Source organism: Hyperolius riggenbachi, chromosome 4 (genome assembly GCF_040937935.1).
Source record: "Hyperolius riggenbachi isolate aHypRig1 chromosome 4, aHypRig1.pri, whole genome shotgun sequence".
In the NCBI taxonomy this organism is placed as follows: domain Eukaryota; kingdom Metazoa; phylum Chordata; class Amphibia; order Anura; family Hyperoliidae; genus Hyperolius; species Hyperolius riggenbachi.
Window position 1 is genome coordinate 438,414,956 of NC_090649.1, and position 18,894 is coordinate 438,433,849.

At 46.8% G+C, this 18,894-nt stretch overlaps 1 protein-coding gene across 7 annotated transcripts in view; it reads left to right on the top strand.

Moving 5' to 3' along the window:
* Window positions 1-9,851: 9,851 nt before the first annotated feature.
* Window positions 9,852-18,894, top strand: part of CCDC88A (coiled-coil domain containing 88A) — a 270,112-nt gene continuing 261,069 nt past the window's right edge. For 4 of the 7 annotated variants that reach the window (XM_068232542.1, XM_068232543.1, XM_068232544.1 and 1 more), the window contains exons 1-2: window positions 9,854-10,243; window positions 10,348-10,448. In XM_068232542.1, the coding sequence (XP_068088643.1) occupies window positions 10,181-10,243; window positions 10,348-10,448 (164 nt within the window). In that variant the 5' untranslated portion in view covers window positions 9,854-10,180. Of the gene's footprint in view, window positions 10,244-10,347; window positions 10,449-18,894 lie in introns of all 7 variants that reach the window. The other 3 variants (XM_068232537.1, XM_068232539.1, XM_068232538.1) reach the window with 1 other exon arrangement.

Sequence of the window (18,894 nt, forward strand, 5' to 3'; positions counted from 1 at the left end):
CACGGAGGTGTTTATTTTCTTTTCTATGGCTGCAAAACCACGAAATCAGTATGATAAATGCGACTGGGATTTCTGCAGGGCTCAGAACATGTGTTCGCTGAAGTCAATGTAAAGGGCTGCAGTCACGTGACCAGCCAGGAAATGACTGAGGTGGGCTCAGGCAGGGAATGGGTTAACGCAATGCAGAATGGCTGAGATGCAGATCTGGATCATCTCTGGTGTGGGGGGGAGGGGAAAATAAAAAAAAGTCTCTTCCTGCTCTCAGCTCTCCCTGCTTCCCCTGTGCAGTCTGCCAGTTCCACACATCGCCCCCTGGCCCCCTCCTCATTTTTTTTTTTACACATCCTTCTGCCAGACTTTGGGAGGTGGGGGGTTGTCTAGTGGAAATTACATTGCAATTTCATCTTTGCGCTTTATGGGCATGCTGGGGGGATTTCACTTCAACAATTAGAGGGGGGCTCCAGTGTGAGAGAGGTATGTGATACCTCACTAGAAGATTCCTCCTCCACTGCGCATGGCAGAGGTGAGCTGCTGCTGCTGGCGGAGGGATCACAGAACGCAAACTAATGACACGCCATGTGCCTTGATAGCGGTGTGACATTCTCAAAGGTGGTACGGTAGCTATTAGCAGCTCAAATTCGACCTTTGTGGGGCTGGGGTTGCAATGACTGTTTGCCAGGATTAAACGCCTCATGGCCTCTTTAGGTCCACTCCTTCCACACTACCGGTATATATGCGAAAAATCTTAAAGGACAACCGAGGTGACATGTGACATGATGAGATAGACATATGTATGTGCAGTGCCAAGCACACAAATCACTAGGCTGTGCTCCTTTCTTATTTCTCTGCATGAAAATGTTAAACATCATGTATGCAAGTGACAGTTTCTGCCCAGGTCGGGACAGGGTCGGACTGGTTCAGACTATAACAGAACCCTCACTGATAAGTAATTACAGCCATAAAACACTTTCCTGTCTGTAAATGGCATCTGAGACCAGGAAAAAAGCTAAAAAGGGTAAAAAATGTATACATTTGAACTCTGACATACTTCACTGAGCAGAGACAAAAACAATGACACAGTAAAAACTTAAAAACTAAATATAAAATAATACTGTGGGATACCTAATAAAGTCATTTTTAGGAGAATGAGGATAGATACAATTGTTTTTCTCATCAGTTTATTTTCACCTCAGATGTTCTTTAACGGTGATGTAAGGTCCCAGACTTCCGCCGCAATGCCCCCCATTTCAGTATACAGTTCATAGACTTAAAGAGAATCTGTACTGTAAAATTCTTACAATAAAAAGCATACCATTCTATTCATTATGTTCTCCTGGGCCCCTCTGTGCTGTTTCTGCCACTCCCTGCTGCAATCCTGGCTTGTAATTGCCATTTTTAGGCAGTGTTTACAAACAAAAGACATGGCTTCTAACTAGAGGGTGATAGGCTTGAGAGTAGCTCAGTCTCTGACTCATACAGAGCTTGGGGAGGGTATAGCTTCTGCCAATGACAAGCAGTGCAGCACATTCCACACATTCCATCCTCAGGCCTCGTTCACATCTGCTGCGCTGAAAAACGTGTGAAAGCGCGTGGTAAAAAACGCATGCGCTTGTGCACGCTTTAGTGCGCGTTTCTGTGCGTTGCGCTTCTTTAAGGCACGTTTTGCTTGTTGTACCAGCAGCAGTTATCAATAAAACTTTGTTTTTGTATGTAAATGTATTTTTTTCTCCAATTAGGGGTAAAAAACGCATGCGCTTCTATGCTCTTGTACGCGCTTCTATGCGCAAAAAAAGCGCACCCATTCACTTGCATTGATGTGCGCTTTCCAGCTCAACGCACAGAAATGCATGCAACCCTACGTTTCTGTAACGCTGCTCAGCGCAGCGCATAGATGTGAACCAGCTACATTTAGTTACATGGGAAAGTAAATACCTTGCTGATCGCACAGGGCAGTGCGCTGTAAAAAGCGCACAGAAACGGCTCTGATGTGAACGAGGCCTCAGCCGACAGAAGATTAGATCATATAACAGAGATAACACAGCCACTGTGCAACTAGAAAAGGCTGCAGTAACACAGACCACATTAGAACATGTATAGGAATTTATAGGATAGAAGAAATAAGGCTGAACATTTTGTTACAGGGTCTCTTTAATGCTGGCACCGCATGCGTCGCCTGTAGGGATTGTTCTATTCTTTTTGCCCCCAATATCCGATATCTGATCCCCAGTATGCCAGGTATGTGTTGCACCGCATCACTCACATGCTTTCAGCAGAGCAGCGATGGGATCAACAGCCATACAGGCTTCCTCTCTGACTACAGCGGTGCCTCATGTGGCCCAGCAGCAAGTAACAGATCACATGAGGCACTGCTGTAGCCATGGATACAGGACACTAGACGATTGGTTGGAGATCCCATCGCTGGAACACGAGAGTAGGTGAGTGAAGCGGCACCATGCATCTAGGGTGGGAGAGAGCAAAGAGGGGGACATTTGGGAAAGGGGAGCCGCCTCTTCCTGGCCTGAAGCATTAGATTCACATTGCTTCATGGAAGAAACCCCCCTGGTTGCCCGGTAACACACTGCACGCTGTGCATTATCCTGACAGGAAACGTCGCACTGCACCGCAAAAGTAGCAGTGTGAAAGCCCCTGCTGAGAAATATCTAACTTTTTAGGTTTGTTTCTACCACACTGCAGTCATTTTTTACATGGTGCGTCTGTGGACAAATATGGACGTATTTTCGCATACGAACACGATGTCTGAAAAAAATGAGTTAAAAAATATGCGCTTTCCATACAAGTGTGAATCTACTATACAGCACAGTAAACGCTTAAAGGGAACCCTAGGTTATAGGGATCTAGAGGCTGCCATGTTTATTTCCTTTTAAATAAACACTGAAGCGAAAAAAAAATTCTGATACAATGATTTGTATGTGTAGTACAGCTAAGAAATAAAACATTAGGATCAGAGACAAAAGTCTAATTGTTTCCAGTACAGGAAGAATTAAGAAACTCCAGTTGTAATCTCTATGCAAAAAAGCCATTAAAGCGGAACTGTAGAGAGAAAATAAACACATTGTTTCACTTACCTGGGGCTTCCCCAAGCCCCCAGCAGCCGTCCTGTCCCGCGCCACTTCTTGACGAGCCTCTGTTCTCCTGCCGCCAGCTACTTTTGGTTTCGCCGCCAGGCCACTGCGCCTGTGCAGCTCTGGCCACGCGTATCCTTTCTTCGCGTTCCCCGCTATTGCAGAGGGGAATGCGAAGAAATGATACGCTTGGCAGGGCTGCGCTGGCATCCACTTACAAGTCGAGGTACGGGACGGAGCGGCGGCAGGAGAACGGAGGCTCGGGCAGGACCGGCGCGGGACAGGACAGCTGCTGGGGGCTTGGGGAAGGACCAGGTAAGTGAAACAATGGGCTTGATTCACAAAGCCGTGCTAACTGTTAGCACGCTGGTGTAAAGCCCATTATCACGCCTAAACTCAGTTTAGGCGTGATAAAATAAACTCGCGCGCAAAGTTTTGCGCGTAAACTTTTACGCGCACAACGCCATTAAACCCTATGCGACGTTTCACGCGCGCAAGACTTTGGGCGCAAAACTTTGCGCGCAAGTTTTTCCCTCAAAGTGGTGCTAACCTACTTAGTGCAATGCTTATCACGCCCAAAAGTCTTTAGGCGTGCTAACTAGGTTAGCACTGCTTTGTGAATCAAGTCCATTGTGTTTATTTTCTATCTACAGTTCTGCTTTAAAGGAATACTTAAAGGAAAGGTTCAGGGAGTGGGTAAAAAATAAAAATCAATTTCCACTTACCTGGGGCTTCCTCCAGCCCGTGGCAGGCAGGAGGTGCTCTCGCCGCCGCTCCGCAGGCTCCCGGTGGTCTCCGGTGGCCGACCCGACCTGGCCAGGCCGGCTGCCAGGTCGGGCTCTTCTGCGCTCCAAGGCCCGGAACTTCTGCGTCCCACGCCGGCGCGCTGACGTCATCGGACGTCCTCCGTGCTCTACTGTGCATGCGCAGTAGTTCTGCGCCTGCGCAGTAGAGCCCGGAGGACGTCCGATGACGTCAGAGCGCCGGCGTGGGACGCAGAAGTTCCGGGCCTTGGAGCGCAGAAGAGCCCGACCTGGCAGCCGGCCTGGCCAGGTCGGCCACCGGAAGCCTGCGGAGCGGCGGCGAGGGCACCTCCTGCCTGCCACGGGCTGGAGGAAGCCCCAGGTAAGTGGAAATTGATTTTTATTTTTTACCCACCCTCCCTGAACCTTCCCTTTAAGTGAAAAAAAAATAAATTGATCTTTACTCACCCGAGGCATCCCTCAGCCCCCTGAAGCTGTATGGTGCCCTACGCTATAGCAGCATAGAGGGTGATCTAGCGGCTGGGAACGCGGAGAATCAGCCGCGTTTCCAGCCTGTCGCCGGCTGTCGCCGAACCCGGAAGTAGCCGCCGGCGGGGACAGGACGATCGGAGCCGGGCTGCGAGGGCACCATACAGCTTCAGGGGGCTGAGGGATGCCCCGGGTGAGTAAAGATTTTTTCACTTAAAGGGGAACTGAAGAGAGAGGTATATGGAGGCTGTCATGTTTATTTCCTTTTAGACCATACCAGTTGCCTGGCAGCCCTGCTGATCCTCTGCCTCTAATACTATTAGCCATAGCCCCTGAACAAGCTTGCAGCAGATCAGGTGTTTTAGTGGTTCAGACTTATAAGTCTGATCTGACAAGACTAGCTGCATGCTTGTTTCTGGTTTTAATCAGATACTACTGCAGAGAAATAGACCAGCAGGGCTGCCAGGCAACTGGTATTGATTAAAAGGAAATAAACATGACAGCCTCCATATACCTCTCTCTTCAGTTCCCCTTTAAGTATTCCTTTAAGCTTTACCACTTTCAAAGTAGTGGAGAGGGCTGTCTTCTGAAGTTTATTATCTCAAATGTCAGTGAAGAATTTTCTTTTTCTCTGCCAGAGGACAGGTCAATAGTTCACAAGACTGCTCTGAAAAAATCATTTAGAATGCTGAGTAGTGTGTAAACTGCAAATATTAAAGGATGATGCAATGTTATTAAACACACTATATAACTGAAAATAAAAATAGGAGAATATTTTCTTTGCTACTAATCTTCTAGTAATTATCTGTACTACACAACCAATTCATTATATCATTTTTTTTTTTCGCTTCAGTGACTCTTTAAATCAGGGGTAGTGAACCTATGGCTCGGGAGCCAGATGTGGCTATTTTGATGGCTACATCTGGCTCACTTACAAATTAGTAGGGTTTGATTCACTAAGCTACACTGCTCAAACAGCGCAGCTTAGTGTGGCAGCGCAAGTAACATTTTTAAAGTAGGCAAGCTACTGCTGTAGCATGAACCACTAACTTATTTGCACTGCCCCAAAACGAACAACGGCTGCTCCAATTGTCCGACTCTGTACCCTGTCAGGTCCAGTGACTTTGTAGGACGAGATCCCCGCACTCTGGTTGGGCCAATAGGCTGCCTGTCACTTGACAGTCAGCCTATTGGGCAAAAGTGCAGGGATTTTGTCCTACAAAGTGAATCACCCCCAGGTCAGCTAGCTAATTGTACAAGCTGTTAGGCCTCGTTCAGACTATACGCGCTGCCGTGCGCATTTTGGCAGCGCGTATAGTGTGCGACACGCAAGAACGGTAGAAGGGCATAGACAGCCCTTCTACCGTTCCCATCATATGCGCTGCGTGGCAGCGCGATTGCGCTATCACGTGCTGCACGCATTTTTGGGAATCGCAGCGCAGATCCCATTCATTGTAATGAATGGGATCTGCAGCGCAGCGCATAGGAGCGCAGATGGCGTGCGATCGGACGCGTTGCGTTCCAATCGCACAGCCATCTGCGCTAATGATGTGAACGAGGCCTTAGTCAGTATTTCTCCTCTCTTGCTCTCGGGGAAATCGCTGATGTTGCTGAAACCCAAGCTAAAGATGTGTCTGACACTGCCGCTGCCTGGTGGATCAACTGTATACACATCACCATGGCAACAGGGACGTGAGCCCTACTGTCCCAGCTTGAAACATATTGGCTCTTACGGAATTGCATTCTAAAATATGTGGCGTTTATGGCTCTCAGCCAAAAAGGTTCCTGACCCCTGGATTAAATAATGCCTGGCTGCCCTGCTGATCCTCTGCCTCTAAAGCCCCATCTACATGATACGATTGTTTGTGCGATTCAATTACGATTCTATTTACGATCCGATTAAATCCGACATGTCCGATTGGGATTCAATTCGATTTGCCATTGCAAAACAATGGCAAATCGAATTGAATCGAATCCCGATCCCGACATGTCGGATTTAATCAGATCGTAAATAGAATCGTAATCGAATCGCACAAAGAATCGTATCGTGTAGATGGGGCTTTATACTTTAGCATAACATAGACCCTGAACAAGCATGCAGATAAGAGTCTATGACAAATCTGACAAGATTAGCAGCAAGTTTGTTCAGACCATACTGACCAGAAAGATCAGCAAGCCAGCCAGGCAACTGGTATTGTTTAAAAGGAAATAAATATGGTAGCTTCCATAGGTGTCACACCTTGGGTTCCTTTTAATCAATACCAGTTGCCTGGCAGCCCTGCTGATCTATTTGGCATCTGTAGTGTCTGAATAACACCATAAACAAGCATGCAGCTAATGTTGTCAGATTTGGTAATGTCAGAAACACCTGATCTACTGCATGCTTGTTCAGGGTCTATGGCTAAAAGTGTTAGAGGCAGAAGATCAGCAGGACTGCCGCGGACAACGTGGCCATGATTGACAGCGGCGCTTCACGCAGGCGCAGTAAGGATGACTTCGGTGCCTCTGCACCGTGCGGGGAGCCCGGCAAGATGGTGGAGAGCGGAGCAGTCAGCATGGGACAGTCGGCTGCAAGGGGCTGGAGCAAGCCCCAGGTGGATAAGGGGCCTTATTCACACTTGAAAGTGCCTACCGCCGGCGTTTTGCGTGAGTGATTTTTCAGCGGAAAAATCATTGAACACTGCTGCGTTTTTTCTGCGTTCGGGTTTAGCGCTTCCATAGCACTGAAACGCGATCGCCGGGAAATCGCCTGAAAATGGTGCAGGCGACGCGTTTGGCCATTTTGGCCGATTTGCGGCGATTAGCACAAATTGCCCAAGTAAGAACAGGCCCATAGGGTTTAATCACACTAGCGCTTCCAAAAGCCGCTCCGCAGGCTCCCGGTGGTCTCCGGTGGCCGACACGACCTGGCCAGGCCGGCTGCCAGGTCGGGCTCTTCTGCGCTCCAAGGCCCGGAACTTCTGCGTCCCACGCCGGCGCGCTGACGTCATCGGACGTCCTCCGGGCTCTACTGCACAGGCGCAGAACTACTGCGCAGGCGCAGAACTACTGCGCAGGCGCAGTAGAGCCCGGAGGACGTCCGATGACGTCAGCGCGCCGGCGTGGGACGCAGAAGTTCCGGGCCTTGGAGCGCAGAAGAGCCCGACCTGGCAGCCGGCCTGGCCAGGTCGGGTCGGCCATCGGAGACCACCGGGAGCCTGCGGAGCGGCAGCGAGGGCTTCTCCTGTCTGCCACGGGCTGGAGGAAGCCCCAGGTAAGTGGAAATTGATTTTCATTTTTTACCCACCCTCCCTGAACCTTCCCTTTAAGCTGATTTTTTCTTTTTTTGCTGATGATTCCTTTAAAGAAAATCTAAAGTAAAAAAACTGTTTAACTTACCTGCGGCTTTTTGCAGCCCCTCGCAGTCATCCTGTGCCTGCGCCATCCGTCCGAGACCCTCTGACCAGCAGCGGCAACCCCCTGAAAGCTGGCCAGCCACACACCGCATCCCTGTCAGCATTCTGTGCATTAGGGATGCTCAAATTCGGATTCGGAAGATACCCGGATAGTTGCAATCCTGAAATCTTCCAGTAATGCTGTGCGGGCTGGGCGGGGGGGGTCAAGCTTACCTCTCTGACGTCTTCTTCGATCGTCCCTCGGCGCCTCCCACGATGCGGTCCACGCGCATCACGTGACTACAAACGCTTCCTCCTTCAACCCGGAAGGAAGAAGTGTTTGTAGTCATGTGACCGCCGCGTGGACCGCATCATGGGAGACGCCGAGGGACGAGCGAAGAAGACGTCAGAGAGGTAAGCTTGACCCCCGCCCAGCATTACTGGGAGATATCCGGATTGCAACTATCCGGGTATCTTCCGAATCCGAATTTGAGCATCCCTGCTGTGCATGCACAGTATTGGAAAATTGCTGCTGCGCATGATGTTCCTTGCAATAGGAGCGCGATCGGTGTGCATGGGGCTTGGGGCCCCGCATGCACATTATCCTCTGACTGGCCATCTTTCAGGGGCTCGCGCTGCTTGATGGAGGTTTCTGGAAGGACGGCGTGGGCAAAGGATGACTACAGGGGGCTGCAAGAAGTCCCAGGTAATTTTCAACTGTTTTTTTTTTTTTTTTTGTAGGCTTAAAGAGAACCTGAACTGAAAATGAAAAAAGTCAAAATAACCATTCACAGGTCATACTTGCCTCCTGTGTAGTCTACTCCTCAATCTCTTTCTCCTCTCCTGCGTCCCATTTGTCCACTGTGATCGATGGAATTCTCCGTCCTCCATTTTAAAAATGGCCATAACCCCATAACAGCTTCCTGGTCAGCACACTGATATCACCCACTTGAGCCGTAGGGAAACATGGACATTACCTTGCACATTCAGTTGCAATTGACAGATATAAAACTGAAAGCAACTGGTATATTTCTGCTCTGACAATTGTCAGGACTGTTAGGTCCCTTTTACACTTGATCAGTTGGTGTGCGTTAGTACGCGTTTTTTCCATAGCAGTGCATTGTGACAAAGATTTCAGTTAAAACGCGTTAAGTGTGAAAGGTGCCATTGGAAAACATGGGCGTTACTTTGAAAATCAGTTTTCTTTCCGTTTTAACTGAGAGCAACTGATTAAGTGTTAGGCCCCGTTCACATCACAAACGCGGATGGCCATGCGTGCGGAACGCAACACATGCGAACGCACGCCATCCGCGTTTGTGTGTGTTGCGTGGCTGATCCCATCACTGAAAAGTGAATGGGACAGCCACTCGTTTTTGCAAAAAATGCGTGCAGCATGAGTTCCCGGACCGCACAGGTGCGGAATGCATGCAGTGTGAACATCAGACAGTGCACTCTATGCACTGTCTGATGTCATGCGTGTCGGCCTCCCGCACGCGTTTCCAAAACGCAGCTGGAAACGCGTGCAGTGTGAACGGGGCCTAAAAGGGCCCTAAGGGATCACTGTGAAGAAGAAAACGGTGAGCTTCTGAGAGGAACTGATGGTGAGGTTAGTATGCAATATTCATTTGCAGCTATCATGTCATGTGTTTATTTTAAATCATTTTACTCGCTTCAGGTTCCCTTTAAATAAATATGGCTGCCTCCATATCCCTCTCGCATTTTTCCTTTAAAAAATAAATACAAATGCTATATTGCATGCACATTTCCAGGTAATATCGATTCGTGTGAACCCAGCCTAGAAGGAAAAAAGCGCTAAAAATCAGACCTCTCTGACAGGAAACCCGGATGGGGTTAATGGGTGGCAACCCGTCGTAAAACCCATAGAGGAAAATGCTCTGTGAATTATAACCGAAAGGAAGAAGCAGCGATCTGTCAGTTCACATCCGTTGCTGCAATGGCTTCTGTAGAATCAGGCATTGAGCTAGAGGAGGAGTCCTCCCTTCACAGACTATCACTCAGTAGTGGCTTTACTAGGGGATGTGTCAGGAGCAGCTCTGCTAGTCTGCTGCGCTTGCCTACAATTCTTATTTTTTTTCCCTTGAAGAGCTGCTGTAAGACTGGAGCTCTTTCTGCTCTCTCCACCCCTCCCATCCCTCCCCCTTTGCACAGTCTCCTCTCCTCCAGATGATGCCTCCCCCTAGTGCTGCAAGCAGACCCTAGTCCTGCTTCTCTGCAGAGACTGGAGGGAGGGGAGCCACAGCCTCTAGCATTACAATGTATATGGGGGATATCTGAATGCATCTCTGAGGCTTTCTCCCCACAAGTGCCTCCAATATTGGCATCCTATCATTTGCTTTCTGGTGCTTTGATTTCCACCCATGGCTTTGCTTCATCCTGGATGCTGGAGAAGGAGCTCATTGCTCTAGGAAGACCGTTGGGATTTTTCTCAGGAGGAAAAAAAAAGGATTTATAGAGATACCTATTTTTGAAGATGGAGAGTGATATATTTACTCCCATCCTGGAGTATTTTATGGGCAGCCCGCTGGTGAGCTGGGTAAGGAATTGTCTGTGGATCTCCTTGTGTGGATTGGGCCAGGCGTGAGCGGAGAATGATCCATGTGCTGCTATGTCCATCGTAACCGTTTTCTCTCTCCCCAGATCAAGACGTTCGGAGCTCTGGTCAAAGGAAAAGCGACTTTGCTGGATGAATATGTCGCTTTGGTGGATGGCGCTTTCCTCAATGAGGTCATGTTCCAGATGTAAGTAAAAATAAATCAGGAGCTCTGAGCTAAAGCTTCCATATTTCTTATTTTTTTTATTCTTAAATTCTGATTGGATCAGAAAAAAATCGTGGGTCACAGTAGCTTAATGCTAAATACACACAATGCAATTTCCTGTCGTACGGTTATTTCCGACATGTCCAATCTTCTCCCGTTCCCATAACGGGATCAATTTTGCAAAGTTATCATGAGAAAATAGGTGTTGTTATTGGCTTCCGGTCAGATTACCGGTCAATCGGACAGGAAATTGAGTCGTGTTTGCCCAACCTTTATGTAAATAGTTATCGGTAGATCCCATTATCGACTTTCTGTCAGATTCCTCGTCGATTGGACAGGAAATTGAGTCGTGTGTGTGCCCGGCATTATGTAGATAGTTATTTGAGGTCAGCTTTGATGTGCAAAGCATGCTTCTCTCTCCCTCCCTGACTGGAGGGTTTTATGAGGTTCTGCAGCCACTGTATCTTGTATCCTTATCCCCCCCCCCCCAAATTCCTTTTGTGGTGGTTTAGATGTTTTAATAGAAACCAGTTCTAGTGGAAATGTTGGAAATTTGATGCCTCCTGGGGTTCCGCCGTCTGGATTCCGCGGGAAAATAACAGTTGAATGGTATGGTCCAGGATTTATCTGAAATTGTACTGTTCAAAACCAGGCCTGGAAGAGCTGAGCTATGGCTGTCTGCAGGACGAGAGTCCTGTCATTTTGCAGTGGTGACAGTGACTCGCTCCATTGACTTTGACACCAGTGTACAATGGTTAGGGATTGAATTAATGTCCCCTGCCCCCCTCTTGTTGAGCTTCCCAGTGAAGGAATGACACAAGCTTGCTGTCACCTTGTGCTGTGCAGGGCAGGAGTCCTCTATATTTGCATAACTGGCTTTTTTGTAATTAAATGAAGCAGAGCTGTGGTAGGGGAAGGATTGTATCATTGTATCTAGCATGGAATCAGAGACCATGTGCTCAGTCCTAGATAAGGAAGTTGTAATTTCACAATACCCCAAGAGGGATGACTGTCTCCTGTTTCATAACTGCAGACTGTGTCTGGTCTTGGTGATTTATTGATTGTTGTAAAAGCATTAACTTACAGAAAGGGGCTTATTGAATAGAGCCGTGTAAACCGCAGCTGTTCTATAAACCACAACAACCAATCACTTTTCATTTAAAGTGAGTCTGTAACGGTAGAAATATGAGCGCTGCCATTATTAACTCGTCACGGGTTACCCTGCTTAATACGTGTATTCTCTACTAAAGCCTGGTACACGCCTTCAATTTTGATTGGCCAATCACAGACCAGTGTTACCACCTCCGTGTAGTATAAGGGTTTACCTACACAATCTGCTCATAGTATCCAAAATCTGTTGACACTCACTTAGGGATGATCAAAAAGATGCAAATATTTCTGTTATGCAAACTTATTTGTATGCAAATATATGCAACTTGAACAGTGGCGTAGCTAAGGAGCTATGGGCCCGGTGCCACAGTGTCAGAGGTGCAAGAAGGTGATGGGGAACAGTTTAATGAAAACTATTTAGAACAATTATAGAAGTGATTATTACCAGCACAGGACGAATAGAGAGGTAATATTGTGTTTGAGGGTGGGCCCCTCTAGCCCAAGGGCCCGGTGCGGTCGCAACCTTGCAACCCCTCTTGCTATGCCACTGAACTTGAAATGGACCAATCAAGTCCAACCCAGGTTTAAATTGGTCCATTTTCAAAGTGCATATTTGCATAAAAAGTTACATAAATTTACATAAACTCGGAAGTATTTGCATATCATTGATCATCCTACTTCTACTACATGGAGGCAGTAAAATTGTTGAAAACCCATTGAAACAGCAACCAATCACGTAAGCGGAATTTCCTGCTGGGTCACCTCAACCAAACTAGCGCCAATGGTCCTGCTGGTGGAAGGTTAGGGACAATTTTTGCTTTGGGAAACAATCGGGGTCTCCATTTAGCTTTTACCTGCTTAAAGGACAACTGAAGCGAGAGCGATATGGAGGCTGCCATATTTATTTCCTTTTAAGCAAAACCAGTTGCCTGGCAGCCCTGCTGATCCTCTGCCTCTAATACTTTCATCCATAGTCCCTGAACAAGCATGCAGCAGATCAGGCGTTGCTGACATTATTGTCAGATCTGACAAGATTAGCTGCATACTTGTTTCTGGTGTGATTCAGACACTACTGCAACCAAATGGATAAGCAGGGCTGCCAGGCAACTGGTATTGTTTAAGAGGAGATAAATATGGCAGCCTGCATATACCTCTCGGTTCAGTTGTCCTTTAACTAGAAGAATTAATGTAAAGCCAGGTACACAATTAAAATTTCGATTGGCCAGTGACAACTTTACCACCTGCATGTAGTATGATGGCTAACAGATTTTGAATACTGAAAACAGATTGTGTAGGTAAGCTTTCATACTTCATGGAATTGATAAAGTTGGCCAATCAAAATTGGATGTGTATACCAGGCTGTGTATGTCTGTCTTCCATAAGCAATGAGGATAGAGCTGAAACTCGTACATCTCGAGGTGTAGGAATTGGGGGTGTTATGACTGCACCTGGGGCCTTGCTGCATAGGGGCCCACTACGGCATTCCAGTTTTGCATGCAACCTGCAGTTGATCTATACCAATTCAGGAGCTGCTGAACCTGTTTGGCTCAGTTACCTGTTGGAATATTTGCATCTCTCTGCTGCTGAATTGTTTCTTAATTGGTTTTATGGCGGTAATGATTACCTCTATATGTGCTGTGAATAGTTGTAATGATTAGCAGACTGATCCCCCTCCCCCTGCTTGCACTGATCTCCCTCTGTTGGCTGTTCTTGGAAAGCAGCCTTTGGCAGTGCCTAGTATACCATTATTATACATTAGGTTCCAGGTGAGTCTAATGCAAAGGTGGCCACTAACTTTGCAATTTGCTGAATAATCGTTTATAAACGATTATTCATATGAACGATCAGGAATGATAGTTTGGGACCACTAATGAACAAAAATATCCTAACCAATTCGATCAGATTAAAGAGAACCCGAGGCGGGGTTCTCACAACAAAATCCGGTACTTATCCGTTAGCCAGGCGCATCCGGCAGGTGGCGCTGTTGATGTTAATTCCAATCATAATTACTTCACATCAACCTGTGAATGTAAACGCCGGATGCGCCCGGCTTAAACAGATCAAGCCGCCGGCTTGCTTCGTGAGTGTCTCGCTCTCCTCCCCCTCTTGCCCTCTCTCGTATGAGCCTTGGGGAGGGGACATGCGTGTCCCCCCAGAGTCGTTCGTCGCGGCATTGCGACGAACGACTCTGGGGGGACACGCATGTCCCCACCCCAGTGTTCTATAGGAGAGAGGGCAAGAGGGGGAGAAGAGCGAGACACGAAGCAAGCCGGCGGCTTGATCTGTTTAAGCCGGGCGCATCCGGCGTTTACATTCACAGGTTGACGTGAAGTAATTATGATTGGAATTAAGATCAACAGCGCCACCTGCCGGATGCGCCCGGCTAACGGATAAGTACCCAAAATCCCCATACAGAGGCTGGCTCTGCCTATCGAGCCCAGCCTCTGTTGCTAATCGGCTCCCCGCTAAATCCCCCCTGCGCTCAGCCAGACCCCATAAATCTCAGCCGCACTGCCGACACGCAGCGGGCTGTGTTTAGCTTCCTAACGTCAGTCTCTGCTCTCTCCGCCTCCTGTATTGCTCCGGTCCCCGCCCACGTCCCTTCCCTCCACGCTGATTGGAGGGAAGGGACGCGGGTGGGGACCGGAGCTCTGCAGGAGGCGGGGGGAGCGCAGAGACTGACGTTCGGAAGGTAAACACAGCCGCACGGCGCGGCTGTGATTTATGGGGTCTGGCTGAGTGCAGGGGGGATTTAGGGGGGATCTGATTAGCAACAGAGGCTGGGCTCGATAGGCAGAGACAGCCTCTGTATGAGGATTTTGTTGTGAGAACCCCGCCGCGGGTTCTCTTTAATGAAATTGATCGGATTTTCAAATTGATCCTATCAATCTGTCCAGATTGGTTAGGAGATTTTTGTCCATTAGTAGTCCCAAAATCATTTCTGATGGTTCATATGAATAATCGTTTGGAAATGATTGTTTGGCAAATTGTATTGTTAGTGGCCACTTTTAGGGAGGGATCACACTTGCTTCTGCGGGAATTGCAGACATTTTGATGCACAGTTAAACGAAATCCAGAGCGTTTTAACAAGCGTCTTTTGTTTTTTTTCAGTAGCAATTGATTTCTATCCTAAACTGCATGGGCTTTGCAGAACAGTAGTGCAGGTTGTTGTTGTTTTTTTTGTTATCTTTACAGGGAACCTAAACTGAGAGGAAAACAAATGTTTGCTTTCTTAAAACAGAAAGAATTTGCGATAATTCAGGTTGGAGTGAGCTTGAGATGTCTCCCAGTGCATCACTGCTGAATATATGCAAATTAACCATTGTTAAACTGAGAGGGATATGGATGTTTTCTTTTAAACAATACCAGTTGCTTGGCAGTCCTGCTCATCTATTTGCCTGCAATAGTGGCTTAATTACACACCTGAAACCAGCATGCAGCTAATCCAGTCTGACTTCAGTCAGAGCACCTGATCGCATGCTTGTTGAGGGGCTGTGGCTAATGCTGCGTACACACTGGCGACTACGGTCGTTTTGAAACAGCTAATTAACGATCGTTCCGCCGACAATCGGGGAAAAAACTTTACCCAACGATCATAAACACGAACGACAAAAGAACGACATCGGGAAGATGGAAATATCCAACCTGACGGATCGTATCTACTGACAATCGTTACAAAACTATAGTGTGTACAGACATCGGCCGAGAACGATCGTTACAAGGGCCAATGCGCCTGCGTTGAATTCTGCCCAGCTTCAGTACTTCCTTTGTAGCGCGGCCGTAAAGATTGTTACATTGCTCATTTCAATTAAACTTTGTTTTCCAGTTAACAATCATATATTTGTATCTATTGTAACTCCATGTCAGTGGTTTTTTTTTTTTTTAATTATATATAAATATGTACGTAACATTTCCTTCTGGTCGTTCTTTTCTGCGAGAACGATCGTTAAAATGTGTATGATGATCGCTGCATCCCATCGTTGCATTCCAATCTTTCCAATATTGTTCGTCTGGTAACTATCATTCCTTGCATAGTTACGATAGTTATGGCAAGTGTGTACGTAGCATAAAAGTATTAGAGACACAGGATCATCAGGAGAGTCAGGCAAATGTTGTTTTTTTATAAAGGAAAAAACCTTATCCTTCTCAGTTTAGGTTCCCTTTAAGAGAGACTGAAGCCATCCTAAATTCTTCTTTTTACTATTCATTTATGTTTAGCAATATGAGCATAAGTGAAACACTGTATTCTCGCGGCAGAACGCTGTATTTAAACCCCCCAAATCCCCAGGGAAAAATGTGGGGAGCGCTTCCTGATAGAGGCAAAGCTTAGCGCTGTAGCTCTGCCTCCATTAGCATCAATCCCCGCTGATCGCCACCTCTCCCCGCCCCTCTCTTTCTTCTTTCACTGAGGGGCGGGGATTGATGCTAATGGAGGCAGAACTACAGCGCTAAGCTCTGCCTCCCCCGGGCAGCAAAATACATGACTTGGAACGTCATGGAATTTTGCCCCGGTATTTGGGTTTAAATATAGCGTTCTGCTGCAGGAATGAAGCGTTTCACTTCTGCTCATATTGCTAAAGAGAAATAAACAGTAAAAAGTATTATTTTTTTTAGATGGCTTCAGAGTCTCTTTAAGGCTAGTTTCACAGTAGATGTTGCGATGAGACGGTACAGTCGCAACGCAACAAAAAACTGGTAATGCAGATTAATGCTGCGCTACTATTGCATACAGTAGGTACAGGAAAGCATACTGGCAATTAAAAGCATGCTTTCCTGCACCTGGTAATGTGTGCGTTTAGAGGTAACACACTGCAAGCAGCGAGTTACCATAACGCTACACGTTACAATGTGACGCTAACGTTGCACTGTGAACGTCCCGTAGGATTAGCATTGCAGTGCAGTATAAGCTGCGCTATAAGATTTTATAACGCAGCTCCGCAATGTCCCACTGTGAACCTAGCATCACACTATGTGGAATGGCCTATGCCTGCAGGACACGCTGCAGCACCATAGACTATCATTATATGCGATTCCGCATGTGGTTTTGTCCGCGGCAAAACATTGCAGATTTGCTCAGGTGTGTCCCCTGCCTGGTACACCCTTTCAATTATGATTGGCCAATCACAGACCAATGTTACCACCTCCATGTAGTATGAAGGCCAACAGATGTTGAATGCTGTTGAGCAGTTTTGTAGGTAAGCCCTCATACTATATGGAGGTGTTAAAATTGGTCAGTGATTGGCCAATCATTATTTAAAGTTTGTACCAGGCTTAACACTGGCCCTCAGGCCTGGGGCCCACAAGGGTGCTTTCATCATCAAATTTGGCTTTCCAGGAATGGCTGTAATCCCACAGGAGTGACTGTGATTTGTCGGAATTGCAATTGCCCTGCATGCAGCATTTTCGGAGCGATTTCATAAGGGAAAGCAGGGCCCAAAATTGCTTTCCTTGAAAACAAGTGGGCCCAAGGTGACCACACGTTAAAAATTTTTTGAAATGGTGGTATAGGGTAGATTGTAAATCAATTACAAAAATTGTTTGTATTTCTAGAATTTAAGAAATTTACAATATACCCTACACCACTCAGTTTTCATAAAAATTGATCAGGAACCCCCCCCCCCCCCCCCCCCCCATGATCTTATTGTATCGAATTGCTGTAAAATTGGATTATTTTATTGAATCGCGTATATGTGGCTTTGTAACCATAACAATAGTGCATATTTGTGAGTATGAAAGTCTGCGTGTTGCCTATGGCAACTAGTTTAACACTTGTTAAAACAGTACTGGTGAAGGTGTTATCTAGACCAGAATTGGTTGCTATGGCAGCACTTCCACATTCCCTTTCTACAGTTGACTTGTTCTCTAGAGAATGCATGGCCAATTTTCATTGACTTGTGCAGTAATTAGTCTGAAGTACCCATAGCAACCAATCACTCCCCCCTTCAATACAGTCACCTATGTACAAAATTGATTTTGATTGGTTCCTCTAGGTTTCGGATTTTTGCTGAATAAGCTGGTTGGTTTAATAATGTGCTTACTGTAACCCACGGAATGGATGTAATCCAATCTGATTTGGACAGGTAGACTATAACCTTATGCCATTGGTGGATGTGGGTTATCCTATGTAATTTGAAGCTTCATCTATTCTAGGCTATTAGAGAGCGCCAAGCAGTACTACAGTACAGTAAAAGACCCAAGGATGATGGAAGGTTTTTAATTCATGATCGTCTTTAGGGTCCTTCCACACTGTGTGCGTTGCATTGCGATACCATGGCAACAGTGCCAAAAACTTGCATCGTGCGTTACACATGCTATGCGACCATACAGTACAATGAAAGTATGCTTCACTGCTACTGTAAACACACAGTATGTTGTGCGTTACTCTGACAAGACGCGCAGCACCCTATGTCATACCATAGGAATATCATTGCATTGCATTGGGATGCGATAATGATGTCCGTTGCGATTCAGCGAAAGGTCCCTACTACCTCTTTAAGACGGACAACTGAACTGCTGCTCGCCGATCAGTCCATTGTCACTTCTGCCGCCCGCCAGTGCAATTCGGGTTCAATTTGAATACAGCCGAATTGCAGTGGTTGTAACACGACGCATGTCAAAAGCATACGCAGTGGTGTTACTCTGCAGCAGAGAACCGTGACATGTCGAGTCTGAGCATGGCTGCGGCCACGCACAGAACTGACTCCAGTGTGCTCCCCAGACATTTTTTCCAGCCGGGTGGCATGAAAAAATAGCCGGGTGGGGCGAGATGAGAGAATGCAAGGCTGGCGCTTCTCTGCTTACAGCAGAGGAGGAGTTGAGCAGATGTAAGGCTGGGTGCTCACTGAAACTAGCGTTTCGGGTGGAGTATCCGGGTAAAAGAGCCTGGGGAGAACACTGGACTCTGAGGGGGCCATCTTTTCAGCGACGATAAGGAACACTAATAGGTACAATATTTTCCTCAGATGCAGTCATTTAATCGGATTTGCGGGTTTTTATGTAATGGGAAGGTAATTATTGATTATTCCTATAAACGGGACGATTATTTATCTTCAGATAAGATCGTAAAATCCATCATTCCGATCAACAAAATTATTCCAATCTATCATACGATCGTGTCATGTCGATCTTCTTCTCCACATATTCTGTGTTTTTTTGTTTTGTTTTTTTGTACAATTGAATTGTAAAATTCGAATTACCACATTTGAGGGATATATTGCATAGTTAATGGGCATCTTTACAGTGTATTCAAAGGGAAATCCACACAAGATGTCCTCAGAAAGAAACCCGGGGTTGCTCTGTATAGTATAGATTGAGGAAG